Raw genomic sequence first — 20,488 nt, 5'->3', positions numbered from 1 at the left:
CCTCCCACCCTACTCCAGGGACAGTCCAAGCTGGCTCTGCCCAGAATCCCCAGCCATCCACCTCCCGGGACTGCCCTGAATCTTGTTGCCTCATCTCAGTCTCTGGGGACCCCTGCCCATGGGTGTCCTACAGAGCCCACCCGGTGCCCCGGCCCCCAGCGCCCTGGCCCCTCAGCGCTGCCTGCGGAGGGAGCTGCCAGCTTTTTGGAATTCCTAATCGCTCTTGGCCCCGGTGATTGGCTGCTCAGCTCTGACCCCACTTGGGCTGCCGCCTGGTTGGATAAAAGGGGAATCTCCTTGGGGCTCCAGAGCATTAGACATCGCAGGGGGCACCTGGGACCAACTTCGTGAAGCGGGGAGCCAGCCGGGGGGTGGGGGGAGCACAAGGTTTGCGGCCTCAGCCCCTCCAAAGAGCCGAGAGATGACCGGGAAAGCGGGAGAAGCGCTGAGCAAGCCCAAACCCGAGACAGTGGCCAAGAGTACCTCGGGGGGCGCCCCGGGCAGGTGCACCGGGTTTGGCATTCAGGAGATCCTGGGCTTGAACAAAGAGCCCCCCAGCTCCCACCCGCGTGCTGCCCTCGACGGTCTGGCCCCCGGGCACTTGCTGGCTGCGCGCTCCGTGCTCAGTCCCGCAGGAGTGGGCGGCATGGGGCTACTGGGGCCCGGGGGGCTCCCCGGCTTCTACGCACAGCCCACCTTCCTGGAAGTGCTGTCCGACCCGCAGAGCGTCCACTTACAGCCGCTGGGCAGAGCGTCGGGGCCGCTGGACACCAGCCAGACGGCCAGTTCGGGTAGGTGAGGGTGAGGCTGTGTGGCTTGCCCGACTGGGGTGAGAAGCGGGAACCCCACGCCGTCGGCTCTGGCTTGCATCGCCAGGCCTGCTCCTCCGGGTGCAGAAGTTGGTGCCAGGCCGAAGGGTCGCAGCGCGGACCTGGGGCCGGCACGCCCTTGGCCAGGGGGCCGGGAAGATGCTCCCCGCGGTGGCCGGCTTTGGGCCCCCGCGTTTCCGGAAGCCGAGCTGTCCTGTCTGCGCGTTGAACCCGGTTCTGCGGCAGCGCCCAGTTGGGGCCCCACTGGAAAAGGGGCTTAGGGTGTCGGAGCCCGTGGGGCAGGCCGGGGGTCCCCCTTCTCTGCTCCACTTGGGCTGCGGCCTCTCAGAGGAACCACGCTCCTACAGCCCGATTCCGTTCCGGGCGTCAGCGCCCGGGGAAGCCAATGTCAGCTTCGGGCCCCAGCCCTGATGTCCAAAGTTGTCTTGCCCTTCTTCCTTCTCTCCGTTCCAACCCCCGACCCACCCACCCCGCACTGGTCAGCTGCGTTTGATTTTTCGCCTCGCGAGCTTCAGGACCACCTGGCCACCGCGGCAGCCCAAGCGGTCGGCATCCGCGATCCCACCTGAGCGTCACCTTATCCGGGATCCCGACCCTCGCGGGCTAGGGGGCCACCGAACCTCCGGGGCGCTTTTCCGGCCTCACCTCTCCGTCGGCTCGGCCCTCTGCCTCTGGTTCGCGCTCTTCGATTCCCCCGATTTTCCGCTCTCGTTTTATTTATTTTTATTAATATCTGGAGGGGCAACGAAAAGTGGCGCGCCGCAGTCTCTCCAGTTCCGAGCAGGGCCGCACGGTGCGGGCAGTGGAAAGGGGGCTGTGCCCGGGGAGCTCCTATCTCTTTCCGGAGTCCAGCTCTCCAGGCCCGGGCTCCGCTCCGAGGGGATGAGGGGCCACCTTCTGCGCCCGGCGCCGGGTCTGCAAGCGCAGGGGAGGGCGCCGAGCCCCAAGCACCGCCGGAGGGGGACCCTGCGACCCGGGAGCCTGTCTCGCTCCCCCGCCGTCCGCGTCCCAGGAGTGTCTGGGCCTTTGCTTCTCTTACAACGAAATCCGTACACCACCTCCGGATTCCGGCGCCGGCCTGGGTAGAAACAGCCTCGGCTTAGGGATGGGGTCGCCCTCGCCCAGGGCTTCCCTTGGAGACCGAGCAGGCCGGGCGGCTCCCCGAGGCCGCCGGGAGTGGGCCCCTCGCTGGGCTTCGGGAGCCCGACGCGCCCGGGGGTGGCCGTGCGCGCCCCCCCTCCATTCTGCCGCCTGTGCCTCCGCCCGCTTTTCAGATTCTGAAGATGTTTCCTCCAGCGACCGGAAAATGTCCAAATCGGCTTTGAACCAGACCAAGAAACGGAAGAAGCGGCGACACAGGTAAGGCCCCTGCAGCGCTTTCCGTCACCTTCGTGGTCACCCATCCCCTGCGGTCCCCAGTTCGGAGGATCGGGTCCCTCGGACCCGAATCTTGCCGGCTGTAGATCTGAGGTCCGCGGCTGTGCCGGGACGGGGAGGTCGGACCGGGAGACCAGGCGTGGTTTGGGGACATCCTCCCGGGGCCCTGGCGTCCGGCCATGCCGGGTGAGGATTAGGAGAGGCCGCCGAGGAAGCCGCACGTTTCAGGCTTTCTCCTGCTTCTCCGGGAGAAAGGAGAGGCCTCAAATAGGGCCAAACCCTACCCAGAGAGGGGCTGGAGACACCCATATGTCATCCCCGCCTCGGCACATTCGGAGAGTCGTGCACATCACTGGGCGGGCAGGTCGGCTCGCCTCCCGCCCCAGCCGGCTCCTCTGCCCCCTGCTCGGTCCCCGTTCCTCCCCGCTGTCGCTGTCAGCGCCACCAACCCCCTGTCTTTCTGCTCTCATCGCTGGCCAAATCTTGAGCGTGATATCCACATGGATGGCAAATTTGCTTTCGGCCTCTGCTCCTCTGTGATCCGTAAGCCTCAGTTTCCTTGTCTGTAAAATGGGGAGGGAGGAGTGGGTGGACTGGATGCCCCCGCCAGCCCTGGCTGGAGTGGAATGGGCTGCATTGCAGCATACAGACGAAAAAGAGAGAGGTTATTTGGCTTTGTTTTCCTTTAAATATTTTAAAAACAGACATCACTTGCACAAAGTTAAAGTTCAGTCCTGCGAAGTAATGCCCCTGCCCGAGACCCGCATTCTCTTCGTGGCCCGCACCTCCACTACCAATTCCTTGTATAAATTTATCAGGAGGGTTTCAAGAAACAAAGAAGTGAGAAACAAAAATTGACCAGACTTTCTGTGGGTGCTGCTTGCAGGCGCTACCCTGCGCTCGCCCTGGCCCTGTCTTCCCGCTTCTCTCTCTGTCCCTGTGCGGGTGGGCTCCCCCTCCAGGGTTCCCTCCCGCCCTGTGGACATTTCCCCCTGGGGCACTCTCCTTCTCCCCACCCACCTCATCCTCTTCTCCCCAGTTTGTTCTCATCCTCTTTGCACACTGTCTCTGGGTGCTTGTCTGCGTTTCTCTCTTCCTTCACCCCGGGAAATGACCCCACATTTTAAATTGGTTCTTCCTGACTTCTCAGACCCCTACAGGTTTCCACTTGAATGCGGGTGAACTTTGGCTCGGTTTCTTGGTGACCTCGGTTTGTTCCCTTCAGGCAGCTGTTTGGTTTTGTTTTGTTGTGTTGTATTGTGAATGGAAACGTCGTTTTTAGTCCTGATTCTGGGTCATTTTTTAATATTCATCGGTTCAACAAATATTCATTAAGACATCTCCTATGTACCCAACTCAGGCTGGTCCCAGGCTAGCAGGTTGGGGTTGGGGGGGCTGTTGCGTCGGTAACCCTGTCTGCCTTTGGGCTGCCGGAGGGCAGGTGGGAGTCCGGCCGACCGGGTTCTGTGCTGCTGCCCGAATTGGGGTGGGGGAGGGATTCCCCGAGCAAGGAGAGCAAGGACAGTGTTTCTGCATAGGGGCATCTCCTTGTGTGGCACTTGGAGCTGGCTGACACACAGTTCAAAGTCCATCCTAAGGTTCTCGACCTTCTGTCCTCACTTGATACCCTCTCCCCTGGGGAAAACTTTGGGTGCTTCAGAGGGATCCCCTAGGAGACAGGACAACTGGTCAACTGCACTAGGTTTCAGGCTATTTCTAATGTGTGAGGGGAACAGATTATTGGAGACAGGAGAATGGCTGGTGCCATTTTTAATTAGTAAAAAAAAAATCTGAGCATCTCTTACTTGGGGAGTTCAGGTAAGAAACCTTGGAATCTGGTGATAAAAGATGAAGATACCTTAACCTCCCAGAAACATAGGGGGCTTGGAGGAGTTAGAGAGGGGAGTGAGGATGGAGTCTCTCCGATTTCCTTCTCTTTACCTGTGAGGCTCAGCTCCGATAGACTGGTTACGATGGGAAACTGAAGGGTCTGGTGGGTTACTTCAGCCGTGTCTGACTCTTTGCGACCCCCATGGACTCAGTCCGCCAGATTCTTCTGTTCATGGGATTTTCCAGGCAAGTCTGGGGATCTGAGGCATCGTTTCATTTCACTTCTTAATTCCTTTCTTTTTTTTTTTTAAATAAGAGTTCTCCCAAGCAGAGTCTGGCACTCGAACTGCTGAATGATCTGCCCTCATCTCTCTTCTTTGGCTTTGGCCAGCCCACAATAGCTGTGGGTCTCATTTTTCCTAGTTTTGAAGAAGACGTACACGTTTTGATTGTTTATTTTGACTGTCTGTTCAGGGGCCCTTTCAGTAAGTGGCAGGAGAGAAATAGAAAGCAGCAGATCTTCAAAATTCTGAAGAATTAACTTTCTGTATACATAAGCATTCCATTCCCCCCAAGAGAATAGAAGCAACGATTTAGAATCAAACCAGTCATTTTCCATAAAGAGCAGAATCTTTCTCTCTCACACATCCCCTGTATCATCCTCCAGGATGCCGAAGCCGACACCGGCAGCAGGAATACCTGGGGTTTCCATCCGTACTTTTTCCTCAGGCTGGGTGACATCAGGGGCTGCAGGGAGAGATTTTAACCTCCCCTTGTACTGGCCCCGGGGTTCAAATCCCAGAGGCTCTACTTCAACCATTGTAGAAGCTGAGTCTGTAAAATCTGTATTACACCCCAGCTTGTTGAGAAAGGTGCAGGATAAAGGTTGCCTAGAACTTGGTGAAATTCAGGTTTGAAGAGAAGAATTTATGTTGGTAAGGGGGTGTGTAGTGTATTTATTTGAGAAAGGGGGATTACGAACCCCCTAAATATCGGAGGTGAAAAACTGTGTGTGCTGGAGCATATCCATTTGCTAGCGGAGAGGATGTAGCTTTTACTGGACTCTTAAAGCAGTTTATGTTAATAACTCAAAATAGGTCGAGGTAAACTGCTCTGCGGGGGTTGGGGGCTGTGTAGGTAGGCTCTCTTGGGATGACCTGAGTTAACTGCCCCTAAATGGGGCTCCCGCCGGGTGAGCGGCTGAACCTAGGTGTGGTGGGATGGTGGGAAGGTGACCCTTGCCTTCGGGGCACCAGAAAGGACAGAGCACCCCCTCTTCCCTCCCTCTCTGCCCCTAAGACTCTGAGGGCAGCTCTCTGGAGCCAGCGAGCAGGGTGGGGTGAGGGGTTGGGAGGTGTGGTTAGTTCCCCACAGTAGAAACCCTGGGGCGGCTGCTGCATTTGACCGTCCGGTGAGTCTTTGAACTCTTAAGTACATTTTAAAAGATCAACTCTCCTGTCTGTGAGGGGAGCCCGGGGCGGCAGGTCCTGCCTGGGGCTGAGGCACTTATTTACCTGGTGAGCCCTTCGTTCAGTGCGTGGGAGGAGGAATAGGGCCTTTCTGCCGTTTCCTAAAATTTGTGTCTTAACACCCTTCCCCCAAAGCACTTTCAGGAAGATTCCCAGTAGGAAATGTCCCTGAGGGCTGAAATAATGCTCTAACCACTAGAAGGGAGTGTGGGCCCTCAGACTGGAATGAAGAAGAGTCCAGAGGGTGTCTGGGGATGGGGGCAGGAGAGAGGGGTTGTATTTGATTGTACTGGCCCAGGCTGGGTTTGGAGGAGGAAATGGCAACCCACTCCAGTGTTCTTGCCTGCTGCCGTCTATGGGGTCGCACGGCGCGGCCGCAGGAGCCATAGGAGAGGGCTATTCTGTCCTCTCTGGGACAAACTCTTTCCATTTTCGGGATTTGCTGGGTTTGACTCTCTGGGTTTGCTCCCCTCAGGACAATCTTTACCTCCTACCAGCTAGAGGAGCTGGAGAAGGCATTCAATGAAGCCCACTACCCTGACGTCTATGCCCGAGAGATGCTGGCCATGAAAACGGAGCTGCCGGAAGACAGGATACAGGTAAAACAGCCCTGAGTCCCGCTCTCACATTTTCTTTACCCTCAGGGACATCGGCTGCCCCAGGGTCCCACATATCCCTCTCTCACCCTCCTGCTCCAGTGTGTGCTTGTCGGTAACCACTTCCTCATGGAACAGTTCATTTAAGCAGATATTAGCTGAATACCTACCATGTGAGATGGGTGCTGCTGGAGGGACGGGAGACTTGGCAGACAAGACGTGGCCTGTGGCTGCAGACTGTGGTCTTCCTGAGGAGTATGGCAGGCCGTGAGGGGCACCTGTGGTTGCAGACGGAGTTCTGGGTGGGTCTAGGATTCTGAGCAGGGTCTCTGGTGCGGCAGGTGTCTCCCAGGCGGTAAATGTCTGCTTCAAGGCCTGGGTGCCTGGGATGGAGGGGAGCTGCCTCCCCAATGAGGAATACCTTGCCCCCCCCTTCCTACCTACTCCCCACCGCCTCCATCCACCTGAGGCTCGTTACTTCTCACAACCCAGCAGCTGGTCCTGCCCAGGGCTCCTGCTCCTGGAGTCTCCTGGACCAGCGCAGGAAGCGCTCATTAAGTCGTTCCCCTCACCTCCTTACTGGAGAGTTTTGTGGAGAGCCAGCCCTGACTGGTTGGGGCTGTCCTCAGCTGTGCTGGGCACCAGGCCTCCTTTCAGTAGCAGCAGGATCCTCCCAAGTCCAGGACTCCCCTTAGTGGACAGAAATGGGTTGCTTAATCATTTCTCCAGGAGGAAATGAAGTCTGATGATTCTCCAGACAGGGCCTCCATGAGGAGGAAGGATGGCTGGGGTGGAAAAACATTTCCAGAAGATTTGAGGTTGCCATAGCTGATTCAAGACCTTGAACCAGAGCTGCTTCTGTCGGGACACCTGAGTGGCCCGGAGTAGTTGACCTGCCAAGGCTGGGAAAGGCAGGGAGGGTCCAGACTTCCTGAAACCCTTCTGCTCCAAATTTCCTCCTCCTTTGTGTCTCCAGGTGTGATGTGTGTTTGGGGGCAGGGGGAGGAGCGGGGTTGGGGGTGGGGTGGACAAGTCCAGCGAAGGAACCAAATTAGGTGTGTATGTTCTTTGCACTCCCCAGAGAATGGGGAGTGAGGCGAGAGCTGCTTTTCCAGAAGAGCCTTCCTCTCCCCTGGAAGTCTATTGGGAATTTCAGCCAATGGCTTTAGATGGTGACACTAACAATAAGCTCAATTATTCATAAGCAGATTATCTGTTTGGTGCATTATCCATGGTGGCCTGGATCCATCATCCCCACCCAACTAAGTTACAGTGGGAAAAGGCTGGATGTTGATTTTGAATCCTCTGTGTATGTGTAGGTGTGTGTGTGTGTGTAAGCCAAGACCCAATCCAATTCGTATGTGGTGGTAACCCCTACCTGGCCTTTATTAGGGTAAAGCTGGTCCTTACAAGCAGCCAGGGTTGGTGAGGTTGCCAGACTTCCCCTTTGGTTGGTTGCACATTTGCACTATTGACCAGTAGAGTGGAACAGCTTTTCTCTTGCAGTGGGTTGTCCTAAAATCTGGCCGTGGTGGTGGTAGTGGTGGGTGGGAGAGTCTGAAGGCTGTAAGGAGAGCTTGCCCTCAGCTGTAACTGCATTGCTAAACGCTCAGCCCGCAGACTCTAGACTTCTTAAAATTGTCTGAGGGGTTGTCTACAGGTTGGTGTCTGAAATCACCAGTGCCAGCATGGAGGAGCCAAGGGTGTGGAGTACCTTGATTTCCTGGACTGCAAGGATTGACTGTGGAATCTGTGGCTATCGGTGAACCAAGGCAAGGGTCTCTGTAACTCTTCCAGCACTGCCTAGTTCTTCAGCTACATGCTGCCCCCAGAAGGTGTGAGTTATCAAATGGCCCAATCCCCCAATATTTTGAGGCTTCCCAGGTGGCATTAGTGGTGAAAGAACCTGCCTCCCAGTGCAGGAGACTAAGAGACACGATACGGGTTTGATTCCTGGGTCGGGAAGATCCCCTGGAGAAGGGCATGGCAACCCACTCCAGTATTCTTGCCTGGAGAATCCCATGGGCAGAGGAGCCTGGTGGGCTACAGTCCATAGAGTCGCAAAGAGTCAGACATGATTGAAACGACTTAGCATGCATGCCCAACCAAATGTTTTACCAAGTGGCCTGGGAAAGGACTTCACATCTATTAGTGACAACTATCTATCAAAGCTCCAACCCACAGAGCAATTCCCGTGTGGCTGGTGTTTTAAGTACAGGATGTGCACAGGAGAGGCAATGTGGTGCAGTGGTTAGGGACACCCACTCCAGAGTTACACCATCCTGGCCTCACCAGGTACCAGTTATTTGAATGGCTGTGGACAGGTCACACTTCACCAGCCTGAGCCTCCATTGCTCATCTGTAAAATGGGCATGACAGTGGCATTTGCAGGTATGATGAAGTCGTGTGTGTTGTGTTTAGCAGAGGGCCCAGCGTGGGGCCCTGGTGTCCACCTGGGGCTGACCATTCCACCAATGGATGCACTCTTGTTGTTGTTTAGTCATGTCTGAATCTTTTGTGACCCCATGGACTGTAGCATGCCAGGCTCCTCTGTCCTCTACTATCTCTTGGAGTTTGCTCAAATTCATGTCCGTTGAGTCCGTGGTGCTAACTATCTCATCCTCTGCCACCTTCTTCTCCTTTTGCCATGAAAAGAAGGAAGGGGGGAGTTATTACAGGCTCCAGGTCTGAAGTTAGACATCCTCAGGTGGAATGGAAAGGTTAAGGGACTGGATATTCAATCAAGGATCCAGATCTTAGTTCTGGCTCTGACACCAACCAGGTATGGCAGAAGCCAAGTCACTTCCCATCTCTCATCTGTAAAAGGAAGAGGGGAAATCCCTCCCAGAGAGCCGTCTCCTCAGTATCACCTCTCCCATTCCAACTCTGGGTTGCCATTGGTGGAATGTTCGGCCCCAGGTGGACAGCTGGACCTACCCAAGGAAGCCCCTGGTTGTGTCTGAGACCTACTATCTAATGAGAACCCAGTGTAGATGTGAAGTCAGACATGTGCTATGCTTAGTCTCTTTCCAGGCCTTTTTTCATCGCTTCTTCACAATTAGATGATTTAGATGCTATTCTTATCCCCACTTTCTGGATGAGGTAACTGAGGGGCTGAGAGGTGAAGTAAGTGGTGGACTGGGATTCAAACCCAGTATCACTCAAATACTATCTCAAGAGAGCAAATGAAGGTAAAGGGAGGACTTATCTACAGAAACTGGAATAATTAATGCCAATTGCAGTGATAGGGGTCAGCCCCCTTAATAGTGGCTGATTTCCTTGACCTTTATGCTTTGAGGGCAAGCACTTCCCCCCTCTACATCTCTCTAAGTTGGGGTGAAGGAATAAGTTGCACTGTTAGGGAAAGAAGAGATTTCTAGTGTTCATATCAGTTCAGTTCAGTCACTCAGTCGTGTCCGACTCTTTGCAATCCCATGGACCGCAGCATGCCAGGCTTCCCTGTCCATCACCAACTCCTGGAGCTTGCTCAAACTCATGTCCATTGAGTCAGTGATGCCATCTAACCATCTCATCCTCTGTCGTCCCCTTCTCCTCCTGCCTTCAGTCTTTCCCAGCATCAGGGTGTTTTCCAATGAGTCAGTTCTTCGCATCAGGTGGCCAAAGTATTGGAGTTTCAGCTTAGCATCAGTACTTCCAATGAATATTCAGGACTGATTTCCTTTAGGATGGACTTCATATCAGAGCCAGACGCAAAGTCCTTTCTGTGTCTCTGAGAAATGCTAGGATGTGGCATTCTGGAAGCCCCCACCAGATGTCAGCCCTGGGGAAGAGGAAATGGTTTCCAGACTGAGTTTATTTCCTCTGTGGGCCATTCATTCTCAATTTTGGTATGTTCACTTATGTGTTTACTGTATGTTTTCTGACAGAAGTTATACTTATTTAGAATGCCTACATTACAGACATGCAAGTGAACAGAGCCATCTCATCTCCACTCTTAGCAACCTGGTATGTTTGGAAGGATGAGGTTTGGATTCTCTGACTAGCGCTGTTCCATTCTGTCTCTTTTAACGTGGTCCCTCCCCAAGGGTGGGGAACAAAGTTTTAGAGGATTACATCCCAGAAGTTAATAGATAACCACATGGATGGGAAAAGACTGCAGTGTGTCTCAGCCTGGGAAATGGATTAGAAACACAGGGCAGCTTTCAACTGATTGATTGCTTTTTTTTTAACTTTATTTTATACTTAAAAAAAAACACTTTTGGCTGCACTGGGTTTTGTTGAGGCATGCAGGCCCTTCAGGGCTTCCCTGGTGGCTCAGCATTAAAGAATCTGCCGGCAGTGCAGGGGATGCAGGAGACTCAGGTTCAGTTCCTGGGTGGGGAAGATCCCTGGGAGGAGGGCATGACAACCCACTCCAGTATTCATGCCTGGAGAATCCCATGGACAGAGGAACCTGGTGGGCTACAGTCCGTGGGGTTGCAACGAGTCGGATATGACTGAAGTGACTGAGCATGCAGGCTCTTCTAGGGCTTACCCTGAGGCATGTGGGATTTTAGTTCCCCAATCATGCCTTGCATTGGAAGGCAGATTCTTAACCATTGGACCACCCGGGAAGTCCCAGGACAGCTTTTAAAAATTACTCATGCCAGAGACTTCCTTGATGGTCCAGTGGCTAAGACTCTGTTCTCCCAAAGCAGGAGGCCCAGGTGCGATTCCTGGTCAGAGAGCTAGATCCCACATGCTGCCACTAAGAACCTGGTGCAGCCAAATAAATAAATAAATATTTAAAGTAAAATAAAATTACTTGTGCCAGCCTCCTACACTTAGCAATACTGATTTAACTGGTTTGGTGTGTGGCTATGGCATCTATATTTTTTTTAATTTTGGGGTACCCTGGGTCTTCATCGCTGCACAAGGGCTTTCTCTAGTTGTGACAAGCAGTGGCTACTCTTTTTTTTTCTTTCTCAAAGTTCTCAAATGCCTTTATTTTGAGAAACTAAAATTGAAAATATAACATCAAGATTTCTAGACTATTGTATTATTTTTTCCTTTTAAAAAATGTATTTATTTTTAATTGGAGGGTAAGTGCTTTACAGTATTGTGTTGGTTTCTGCCATACATCAATATGAATCAGCCATAGGTATACATATATCCCCTCCCTCTTGAACTTCTCTCCCACCTCCCATGCTGTCCCCTTGCCCCAGGGGTTAGTCTTTAGTTGCCATGAGCAGGTTTCCCATTGCAGGGGGCTTCTCTTGTTGTGGAATACAGGCTCTAGGGTGCAAGGGTTTCAGTTCTTGCAGCACATGGGTCAGTAGCTGTGGTGCACAGGCTTAGTTGCTCCGCAGCATGTGAGATCTTCCGGGGCCAGGGATTGAACCCGTGTCTCCTGCATTGGCAGGTGGATTCTTAACCACTGGACCACCAGGGAAGCCCTGTTTGTTTTTAAAGCTCTCCAGGGGACTGTATGTAACCAGTGTAAACATGCTGGGTCAGAGGCTCAGGAAAAGTGTCTCTGCTTTGAGTGAGTTAATATGAATGGAAGAAAGTGGAGTGTTGGGTGACACAATGGAATGACCTGTCCAGGAATTCAGGGAAGGATGCTCCCTGAGCCTGCCAGGGAAACATAGGCCAAGCTGCCCTCTAGTGGACATCAGAGGCTATAGCAAGGCCAAGCTTCTCTTGAAGCTGGGACTGGAAAGGGTGTGCTGAAATATGTTGTCAGAAGTGCTGAGTGCGCGTGGAGTGCAAGGTCGTTAAATCACGCCAGCAACTAGCTCAGATTAATCAGCTTCCAGTCAGAGGAGAGGAGGGAAGGTAGGTGAATGTGTTGAAAACTGCCACGGGGCCGAAGAAGCAGAGCCTGATAGCCTGGGGCAAGACAGGTGGGCAGGGCCCGGGGGTAGCCAAGGGGCCAGAATGTGCAGAATATCTATTATGCATGGTGTCTCCTTTAGGGGGTGACCATGGAGGGACCTCAGAGGGAAGGAGGCCTGGGCTTGTTATTGTGTGGGGCTAGAAGGCTGGGAGCTTGCAAGGACAAGAGATGCCCTGGTTACCCACAAAGGGGACAGAGGGCTGACAGTCTGGCCGGCTTGAAGGGTGCCCTGGACCAGAAGAGCATCCCTCTGGCAAGAAGCCCTTTTATGGATCCGGTCCGTCCATGAAGGCACGAGCTCTTGGGCCCCTCTGCCGGGTGTGGAGGCACCAGCTGTTGACAGCCAGAGGCCTCCTAGCTGGGCTCTCTGAGTGCTACCGGGGCACCACCTGTGAGAGGAAGCACACCAGGAAACCCAGGCTCTTCCTTGAGCTGGAAGACCTTCCCCACTCTCCCTTGCCTGGGACTCCCAAGTTGGTGACCCTTGATGTCCCTTGTGAGCCCCTTCTCAGGCACTCGGAGGCCTGGAAGAGGAAGGCAGGGCTCTGATCCTTGCCAGGGTCTGCACGCTGGTCGTCCTGAAGAGTTCCGACCTGACTGCCTTGGGTGTGGAGTAGTGGCTTCTAGAAAGTGTGCAGTCTGGAAAGTAAGAGAGGAATTGAAGGAGTACTGTGGGTTTGCCAGAGCTAAGGGACCAAGCAGGAAACAGGGCCTAAATGAAGGAATCTCAAAGGTTGGAGATGGGAGGACCCGGCTTTATGTGAAGAGTGTCACCAAGCATTTGGTCATTTGTCCGTAGAATTCATCCAGCACCAGGCCAATGTTTTCCAGTTCTTACAACATGCTGGGTGTTTCCCATGCACTATTCTATTGAATTTTTACAACAAACTTGCAAGGAAGTGCTATCATAGGGCAGACAAAGAATCAGAAGCTCAGAAAGGTTAAGAACATGCCCAAGTTCACAAAGGCAGTTGGAGGCAGAACAGAATTCTCCAGTCCAGGTCTTTGAGCTCCCTCTCATAGCCATCTGCATAGGTGGTCTCTTACATTTGAGCCTCAGGGGTCTGGGATACATTAGAAATGCAGGGGGTGTTGCAGGGGAAATCTGTTTGGCCCCTAGAGGGGAAGTCTAGTCTAGTGTTAGTCACTCAGTCGTGTCTGACTCTTTGCAACCCCAGGGGACTCTACCCTCTGTCCATGGAATTCTCCAGGCAAGAATAGCAGAGTGGGTTGCCGTTTCCTTTTCCAGGGGATCTTCCCAACACAGGGATCAAACCTGTGTCTCCTGCATGGCAGGCAGATTCTCACTGTCTGAGCCACCAGGGAAGCCCCTAGAGGGGAAACTAGAGACTATCTGTATTAAAATCTTACAGCCTGGAGGTTAATTCTGTCCCCTCCACCACACCTCCTGGGGTGGTTGTTGTTGTTAGTTAGTCCAGCCTTGCTGCAGGGCCTGTCTTGGAAGAGGCCAGAGGAGCAAGTAATGCCACTAATGAACCTGCTCCCTGCACAGACTACCACTGACTTTCTGTGCCTCCACTGAAATAATAATGAAAGTGAAAGTCACTCAGTCCTGTCTGACTCTTTTCAACGTCATGGACTATACAGTCCACGGAATTCTCCAGGCCAGAATACTGGAGTGGGTAGCCTTTCCCTTCTCCGGGGGATCTTCCCAACCCAGGGATCAAACCCAGGTCTCCCGCTTTGCAGGTGAATTCTTTATCAGCTTAGCCATAAGAGAAGCCCAAGAATACTGGAGTGGGTAGCCTATCCCTTCTCCAGGGGATCTTCCTGACCCAGGAATTGAACTGGGGTCTCCTGAGTTGCAGGCGGATTCTTTACCAACTGAGCTATCAGGGAAACCAGAAGTAATAATAAGTAGCATCTGTTGATGCTAGGATGAGATGAGATGAGGATGAGATGGTTGGATGGCATCACCAACTCGGATGGACATGAGTCTGAGCAAGCTCCAGGAGTTGGTGATGGACAGGAAGGCCCAGCGTGCTGCAGTCCATGGGTCGCAAAGAGTTGGACACGACTGAACAACTGAACTAAGCATCTATTGAGCACCTTCTGTGGGACAAACACTGATTTTAGGCACCCCTCACTTATTTCATTAATCCCCGAAACAACCCAGAAAAGTAGATATTCTTATTTTATGCTTGAAGAGACTGAAACTGAGAGAAGGCAAGTAACTTGTCCAAGATAGTCGACTTAGCAATTTTGGGCATAGTTGGGAATTCCAACTCAGGACTACTTTCAATGCGTCTGGCAAATGTTTAAGTTCTGCACACATACTGGTTGCTTCCCGGAAAGGAAGAGAAAGGCAAATATGAAGAGTGGTTAGGGTTAATTCTAATTCCTTGTCCACTTCCCTCCAAGGCACCAATGTCACAGCCTCTCTGCCAACTGTCCTAAAGAGAAATTGTTTCGGCTGTCCAGGTTTCTTCCATAAATTGGAGCAGCATCTGGTATTCAAAGAGAGCCAGGCGTTTCAGGAACCCATAACCAAGGGTCCGAATGACTCCTGGATTGAACGACCAGCTGGCACCAACCCCTCTGGGACTGTCTGTGGACAAAATCTGATCCGCAGACTAGTTATTCATTTGTCCAGATCAGGAGACTGGGGAAAATGGTTCTGTTTACAGATCTCAGAAATGATCTAAATCCCAAGTCAGCACCCCCTTCTTTGGTGTTCCAGTAAAGATGCTGTTTCCATCTGAGAGCCCTGCGCCCCCTCTCAAGCTCATGGCATCCTGGGGAAGCCAGGGCAATGCATCTTTCCAGGCGGGGGCGGGTGGGGGCTGGGGGGGTGGTTAATGAGCATCTCCGCCTTTGCTTCCTCCACAATCCCTTCTTCAGGATACCTGATTCTAAACTGCGCTGAAACACACTTCTTCCATCAGTCTGTCATCAAAACTCATTCTTGGCAAAAACCAGATGGGACTTCATGCTCTTTATTCGTCCCTCATGCATATGTGTATGTTTTGCTGCAGAAATCAGAGCTGATGGATTTGACTATGGGGAGGTGCTGCTGCTACTGAATGTTACATAACATGTAGTATAGGCACCTCATATTTTTTCTAAAATCCCGAACATTCTGGAGTCTGGCCGCCCCCCCCCCACCTCCCCCATGGGTTCCAGCGGCCTTGTTGTTCTGTAATGCACTGTATTCAAGCAGGAAGGTCATCTCCTGCCCAGGAGGCTGAGGGCTTATTTAAGATTCATCAAGATAGCCTTCTCAACCTTCTGTGGTCAGACTCGGAATTCCACATTGGAATTCCATCACTAAGGGGTTCATGCTTTGCCGTCTTCCTCTGTCAGGTGGATGAAACCAGAAGCCACATACACCTTTCTGTGGCTTATCCCTTTTAGATGCTTCCCCTGTGTGAAAATGTAGCTTAAGATACGTGGGTGCCTGTAGAGGACCACCAAGCGCTAAGGGGGAAGAGGGGACAGGACAGAGGACAGAGGTCTCAGGCAAACCGCAGGCCTTGGGTATTGCTGAGGGCCTGCTGGACAGGCAGGGCCGCTGGGGACAGATGTATACACAAGGCAGAGCCAGGCCAGGCGGAGGGCCGAGTTCCTCCGAACTCCATTGCGCACCGCTCTGCGCTCCTTAGCGTCCAGAGCGCAGCCGTCTAGTAGCCTTCCGGTGACATAGACCCATTCCTTGACCGGGTTCACTCAGTGCAGTCTGAGTCCAGACCGGGGTGGCGGGGAAGGCCTTGCGTTGGTTCCACAGCTTTCCGGGAGGTGCCAAACCCAGTGGTGGCAAACGTGCGGCTCACTGGGGGCGACGCCACCCGGGGGACTCAGGAGTGGTCGTTTTCTAACAGGCGCAGGCGCGGGTCAGTGTGGGGTTGGAGGGGCCGGGGGTGGGGGCGCAGTCTGAGGCCGCATCGCTCTCATTTTTAGAAGTTCCTAGTTATTTACAAATGAGTAAATACCCAAACACGGTTCACATAATCAGGGTCAATGTAAAGGTGGGCACTGATCATGCGGTCTTTCCGCAAAGCACCGGTGACCCCGCGGAGCCCTTTGAGGATCTGCCGCGCGAGCGCGCGGCTGTGCGGCCGGGGCGCCCCCCTTGCTGGAGGCGGCTGACCACGCTCCGCCGCAGACCCCGGGCCTCCGGGAGCTGCCGGGGCGCTCACTCCGCCACCTGGCGGCGGCGGCGGCGGCGGGAACCGCAGGGGCGCACGGATTTCGCGCCTCCCCCCACCCCCCACCCCCGTGCCCAGGCCTCCCCGCGGCTGAGGCAGCAAAGGGTTAACCTGTCAGCGGCGAGATGTTAAACAGGTGTCAAAGGCGCCCCATATATCTGCAGATTGAAATCAAATTCTTCGCCGTATAAAAAGATAAATTACCCAGGCGCTGCCGCGCGTCCCACTCATCACGCCAACGCCAGACGGCAAGCAATTTTTTTTTTTTTAATGTGCTAACGACCTAATCAAGCAATCAAGTCGGAGAAGATTGCAGAGTGACCGGGGCAGCCATCTGCCGGCGAGCCCCGCATTCATTTCCCGCGCCCCTGCGCGTGGAGAGGGGGCCGGGAAGGGAGCTGCCGGGAGGAAGGGGAGGGGGTAAAAATCCTAAACAAATTAACACCCAATTTTCCCCGTCTAATTAGTTAAATGAGGAGTGTTTGGGGTCCCCCGGGGAGGGGGAGCGGCTCGCGGCGCGGTTCGCGCTGCCTCCCCAGCATTAATTAGTGCGGGTCAATGCCGCGGATCCCGGGAGAGCAGCCGCTTTAATTTCCCGTGATATTTCAGTGCCTGAGGCCCATCGATTCAAACAGAAATTAACTTATTTTTCAATCAGCCCAGGGCTGCCCCTGGGGGTGACTCTTCTTTTGCCGCCTCCTGAATAGAGCTGGAGCAATTTTTCATCAAAAGCTGAAACCTCTGCCGCCCGGGGGGCGGGGGGGCGGGGGGGCGGGGGGGCGGGGGCCCAGAGGGAGGGGCGGGGACCTGGTCCAGGCGAGGGAATGGAAATCGCCCAGGAAACTAATAGATTTTTCCGACCGACTCTGCCCTCCCCTCCCCCCACCCCACCCTCTACTTCTGGGGTGCTTGGGTGTCTCACCACCACCACCAAACCCCAGGAGTCAGAGCCTGTGGAGCGGCTGTGAGGGGAACACGAGGGGGCCACCGGGACCCCAGGTCCTTCCTCCGTGCACCCGTCTCCCATGGGCTCTTCACCAGCTTGAGGGACAGTGCAGCTGGCCCTGGCCCTGACTCCTGTCAGCTGCCGGAAACCTCAGGAAAGCTGCTTGGGGGGACCAAGACATTTCCCCCTCCTCCAAGCATGGCCGGGACCTGGGGATCGCCTCCAAAAACCCGGATGGGGTGTCGCTGATAGATCCAGCGGACCCCATGCTCATTCCCACCCTGCAGCAGGCAACTTCGGGGCCAGAGAAGCGACCCCTAGCGGTTGTCTCCCACCGCGGTCTTCTAGGTCTCTACCTTTACCTGCTCTACTCTTCACACACAAAGAATTTTATCTTCCCTCCCTGACTGAGGTATGGCTGCCCAGCTCCTCTAACTATCACTCAGGGTTATAAAGTCCAAACCTGTGGAAAGTGGGTGAGCGGAGGCCCCACAGGGATTGACCAGGACAGGGCAGAGAAGGGAGGCTGACTCAGGCCCCCTGGGAGGATCTCCTGCTTGGGGCTCTGGGTAGGTTGAGGCTTCCTGACACCTGGATGAAATGCCTTCTGCTGCCTGAGTCCACACTCACCTCACCTGCCTGGGATTTCCCTGGCCTCTGGAGTTCTGTTGTGGAGGAAGAGCCTGAACCAAAGGCACTGCTAATTCATCCCCTGAAAAGGACTCTGTCCCTCTGCAAGTCAGACAGGGATGCTGGAGGTGTGAACCCTTGCATGAGAACTATGAGGCTCAGGTTTCTCAGCAGCAAACTGAGGACCACATGGGAACTGCCCAGCTGCAAGACCCAGTCCAGGAGGTATCCTATTGCATCACCCTAAACTGCTTTGATTGAAAAAAAAAAAAAATCATTTTGCCCATCATATTCTCGCAGAACTTGTATCTCACTCTGGACACCCTGAACCAAGAGGAACCCCAGGGGTACCGAGGGGTGGGTGAGCTTAAGTAAGGATGCCCTTACTTGGAGAAACCAAAGTCACCAGGGAATGGGGCCGCTGGCAATCAAAGAGGTGTGGCCCTTAACTCCAGGCAGACACGGGTGTGGGTGTGTGTGGGGTGCTGGCCTCTGCCTCATAGAGGAAGCCCCTGACCTGTTCCTCTGCACTAGCAGGTCTGGTTCCAGAACCGCAGAGCCAAGTGGAGGAAGCGGGAAAAGTGCTGGGGCCGAAGCAGCGTCATGGCCGAGTATGGACTCTACGGGGCCATGGTGCGCCACTCCATTCCCCTGCCGGAGTCCATCCTCAAGTCCGCCAAGGACGGCATCATGGACTCCTGTGCCCCGTGGCTGCTGGGTAAGAGCCCACACCCTCCCTGGGGTCCTGCCCCTGGGGCAAGGGGAGCGGGCTCCTGAGGAGGGGACAGAGCCCTGAGGCAGGAATGCCTGGTGGCCACAGCAGCCTGGCAGGAGAGAGGCCCCAGGAAGCTGGCCTCCCAGTCTCCCTTGGCGGGGGGCCTCCGAGGGCAGGCTGCACCCAGGGCTGGGTGTCTGCCCCTCGGTGCCTAGGACTCTCATTCTGTGGGTTCTGTCGCTCTGTGAGGAGGGGGTGGCTATTGCCCCAGGGGATGTATCCTATTCCCTTGCCAGAGCTGGGGTTGTGGTGAATGAAGTAGCCCCTCTTGGGGGCCCCGAGGTCCCTTTGGCCACCATTCTGGCTTTGCCCAAAGGACTTCTTCCCCCTAAATCTCCCCACCTACCAGTTTGTCTGGGGTTCGGAGATCTGGTATCCCAGAGGGAGGGCGGGGGAAGCAAGTGCTGTGCTGTGAAGGGACAGACAGGATCCCTGGGGTGGGGGGGCCAGGAGCCCAGGGACATGGCCTGGAGGAGCCCTTGCCGGGCCTGGTGGTCCGCCGCAGCCTCTGCCCCCGCCCCCGGGACGCACGTGACATTGGTGTGTGTAGTAAGGCTTTCTGCTCGTCCTTAATTCTGGCCTCTCTCTATCTTTGCCGTTTTTTCAGTTCAAGATGGCTTTCCCAGGCGCTTTTCTAAACCCGAATACCAACAATTCTTTTTAGGGATGCACAAAAAGTCGCTGGAGGCGGCAGCCGAGTCAGGGAGGAAGCCCGAGGCGGAGCGCCAGGCGCTGCCCAAGCTCGACAAGACGGAGCCTGAGGAGCGGGGTTCCGAGGCCCCCGCTGCCATGTCCCAGGAGGAACTGAGGGAAAACAGCATCGCTGCGCTCCGAGCCAGAGCACAGGAGCACAGCACCAAGATGCTGGGGACTGTGTCCGGCCCTGATGGCCTGGCCCGCAGCGCCGAGGAGCCGGAGCGAGAGGAGGGCGCGGACGAAGACAGGCCGGCGGAGAGGCTGAGTCCAGCGCGGCTCGAGGACGTGGCTTAGGCCAAGGGTGCGCGCAGACGCCGGAGGCCAGGACTCTGCTCTTCTCGGGGGCCTGTGGTGTTGGAAGGTGTTCTCCCAGGCGAGGCCCGGGCCCCGCAGGCCCTCCGTGCACCACCCCCCGGGTGACTCCAGGCACAGCTCCGTTGTGGCTGAGGCTTTGGGCCACGCTGAGACATCCCTACCTAGTTCTGACCTGTCCAGCACCTTCCTCATCCTCACATCCCTGACTCTGAAGCCTTCTTGCTGCCCCAGACCACTCCCTCAGGCTGCTTCCACTCAGTTCTTCGGCTACTCTCACTGTCTGAATCCACCTCTGGTCTCTTGCTCCAAAGCGCCCTCCTTCCCAGCTCTGTACCCACTGGTGGATTCTGTTCTGCCCACACCCAAAGCCCTCAGCTGCAAATACTGCCACTGAGGCCCCAGGGATGGAGAACCTGCTCTCCACGCTGGTGTCCGGAGCACCCCAGGCCCCCGGCAGAACTCTGCTCCCCCCTTCCACAGTGTGGGTACCCTGTCCTGCCAGCCTCTGGGCACAACCTCTGCCCGCCCCCACCACTGGGGCCCAGATTCCAGATTATACTTGGAAAGCCTCGGCCTTGGGCCTCTCAGCCAGCCTTCACGTCATGCCCTTCAGAGTCAGCGTCGGGAACCCGCCCTCCACACCCAGCCTGTCCCACTGTTCCTCCCCGCAAAGATGCCAGGGTCATAGGGGGGCTGTGTACAGTACCTGCAGTGAGGCCAGGGTGGGCCCTGCAGCCAGGGGGCACCTCTCACAGGTGCTCTAGCTACTGCCCCTTTGGGAAGCCAAATCCTCCAGCCGGGACCCTTGGGTATGTGTTCTGGAACATCCTGACCTCTGATACCCTGCCTGTGACCCTGACTTGCTGTGCAAGGCATCCTTCCCCTAGAGCTTCTTGCAAATTACTGGCTTGCTTGTGCCCTGCCTTGGAGCCACCCAATCCAGCTATAAAATGAACACACAGGAAACCACAGATCTTGACTCAACTTGATCCAGGTCATTCCTGGAGTGGGCCTGGGGC

At 55.0% G+C, this 20,488-nt stretch overlaps 1 protein-coding gene across 1 annotated transcript; it reads left to right on the top strand.

Moving 5' to 3' along the window:
* Nucleotides 1-421: 421 nt before the first annotated feature.
* Nucleotides 422-19,448, top strand: VSX2 (visual system homeobox 2). The gene is made up of 5 exons (XM_040226112.1): nt 422-791; nt 2,105-2,189; nt 5,982-6,105; nt 18,221-18,401; nt 19,123-19,448. Exons 1-5 carry the CDS (start codon nt 422-424, stop codon nt 19,446-19,448), a joined length of 1,086 nt encoding a protein of 361 aa, XP_040082046.1.
* The last annotated feature ends 1,040 nt before the right edge of the window (nt 19,449-20,488 follow it).

This window comes from Oryx dammah, unplaced genomic scaffold (assembly GCF_014754425.2).
Source record: "Oryx dammah isolate SB20612 unplaced genomic scaffold, SCBI_Odam_1.1 HiC_scaffold_26, whole genome shotgun sequence".
Taxonomy (NCBI): Eukaryota; Metazoa; Chordata; class Mammalia; order Artiodactyla; family Bovidae; genus Oryx; species Oryx dammah.
Note: the sequence above shows the minus strand (reverse complement) of the source record. Positions and strands in the feature narration are given on the sequence as shown.

What these genes read in the sequence shown, in the direction of transcription:
- VSX2 (XM_040226112.1), top strand. Translation starts at nt 422, where the DNA reads ATGACCGGGAAAGCGGGAGAAGCGCTGAGCAAGCCCAAACCCGAGACA. An exon ending in CAGCCAGACGGCCAGTTCGG is followed by an intron (nt 792 to 2,104) that starts GTAGGTGAGGGT and finishes CCCGCTTTTCAG; the next exon opens with ATTCTGAAGATGTTTCCTCC. An exon ending in TGCCGGAAGACAGGATACAG is followed by an intron (nt 6,106 to 18,220) that starts GTAAAACAGCCC and finishes CTGCACTAGCAG; the next exon opens with GTCTGGTTCCAGAACCGCAG.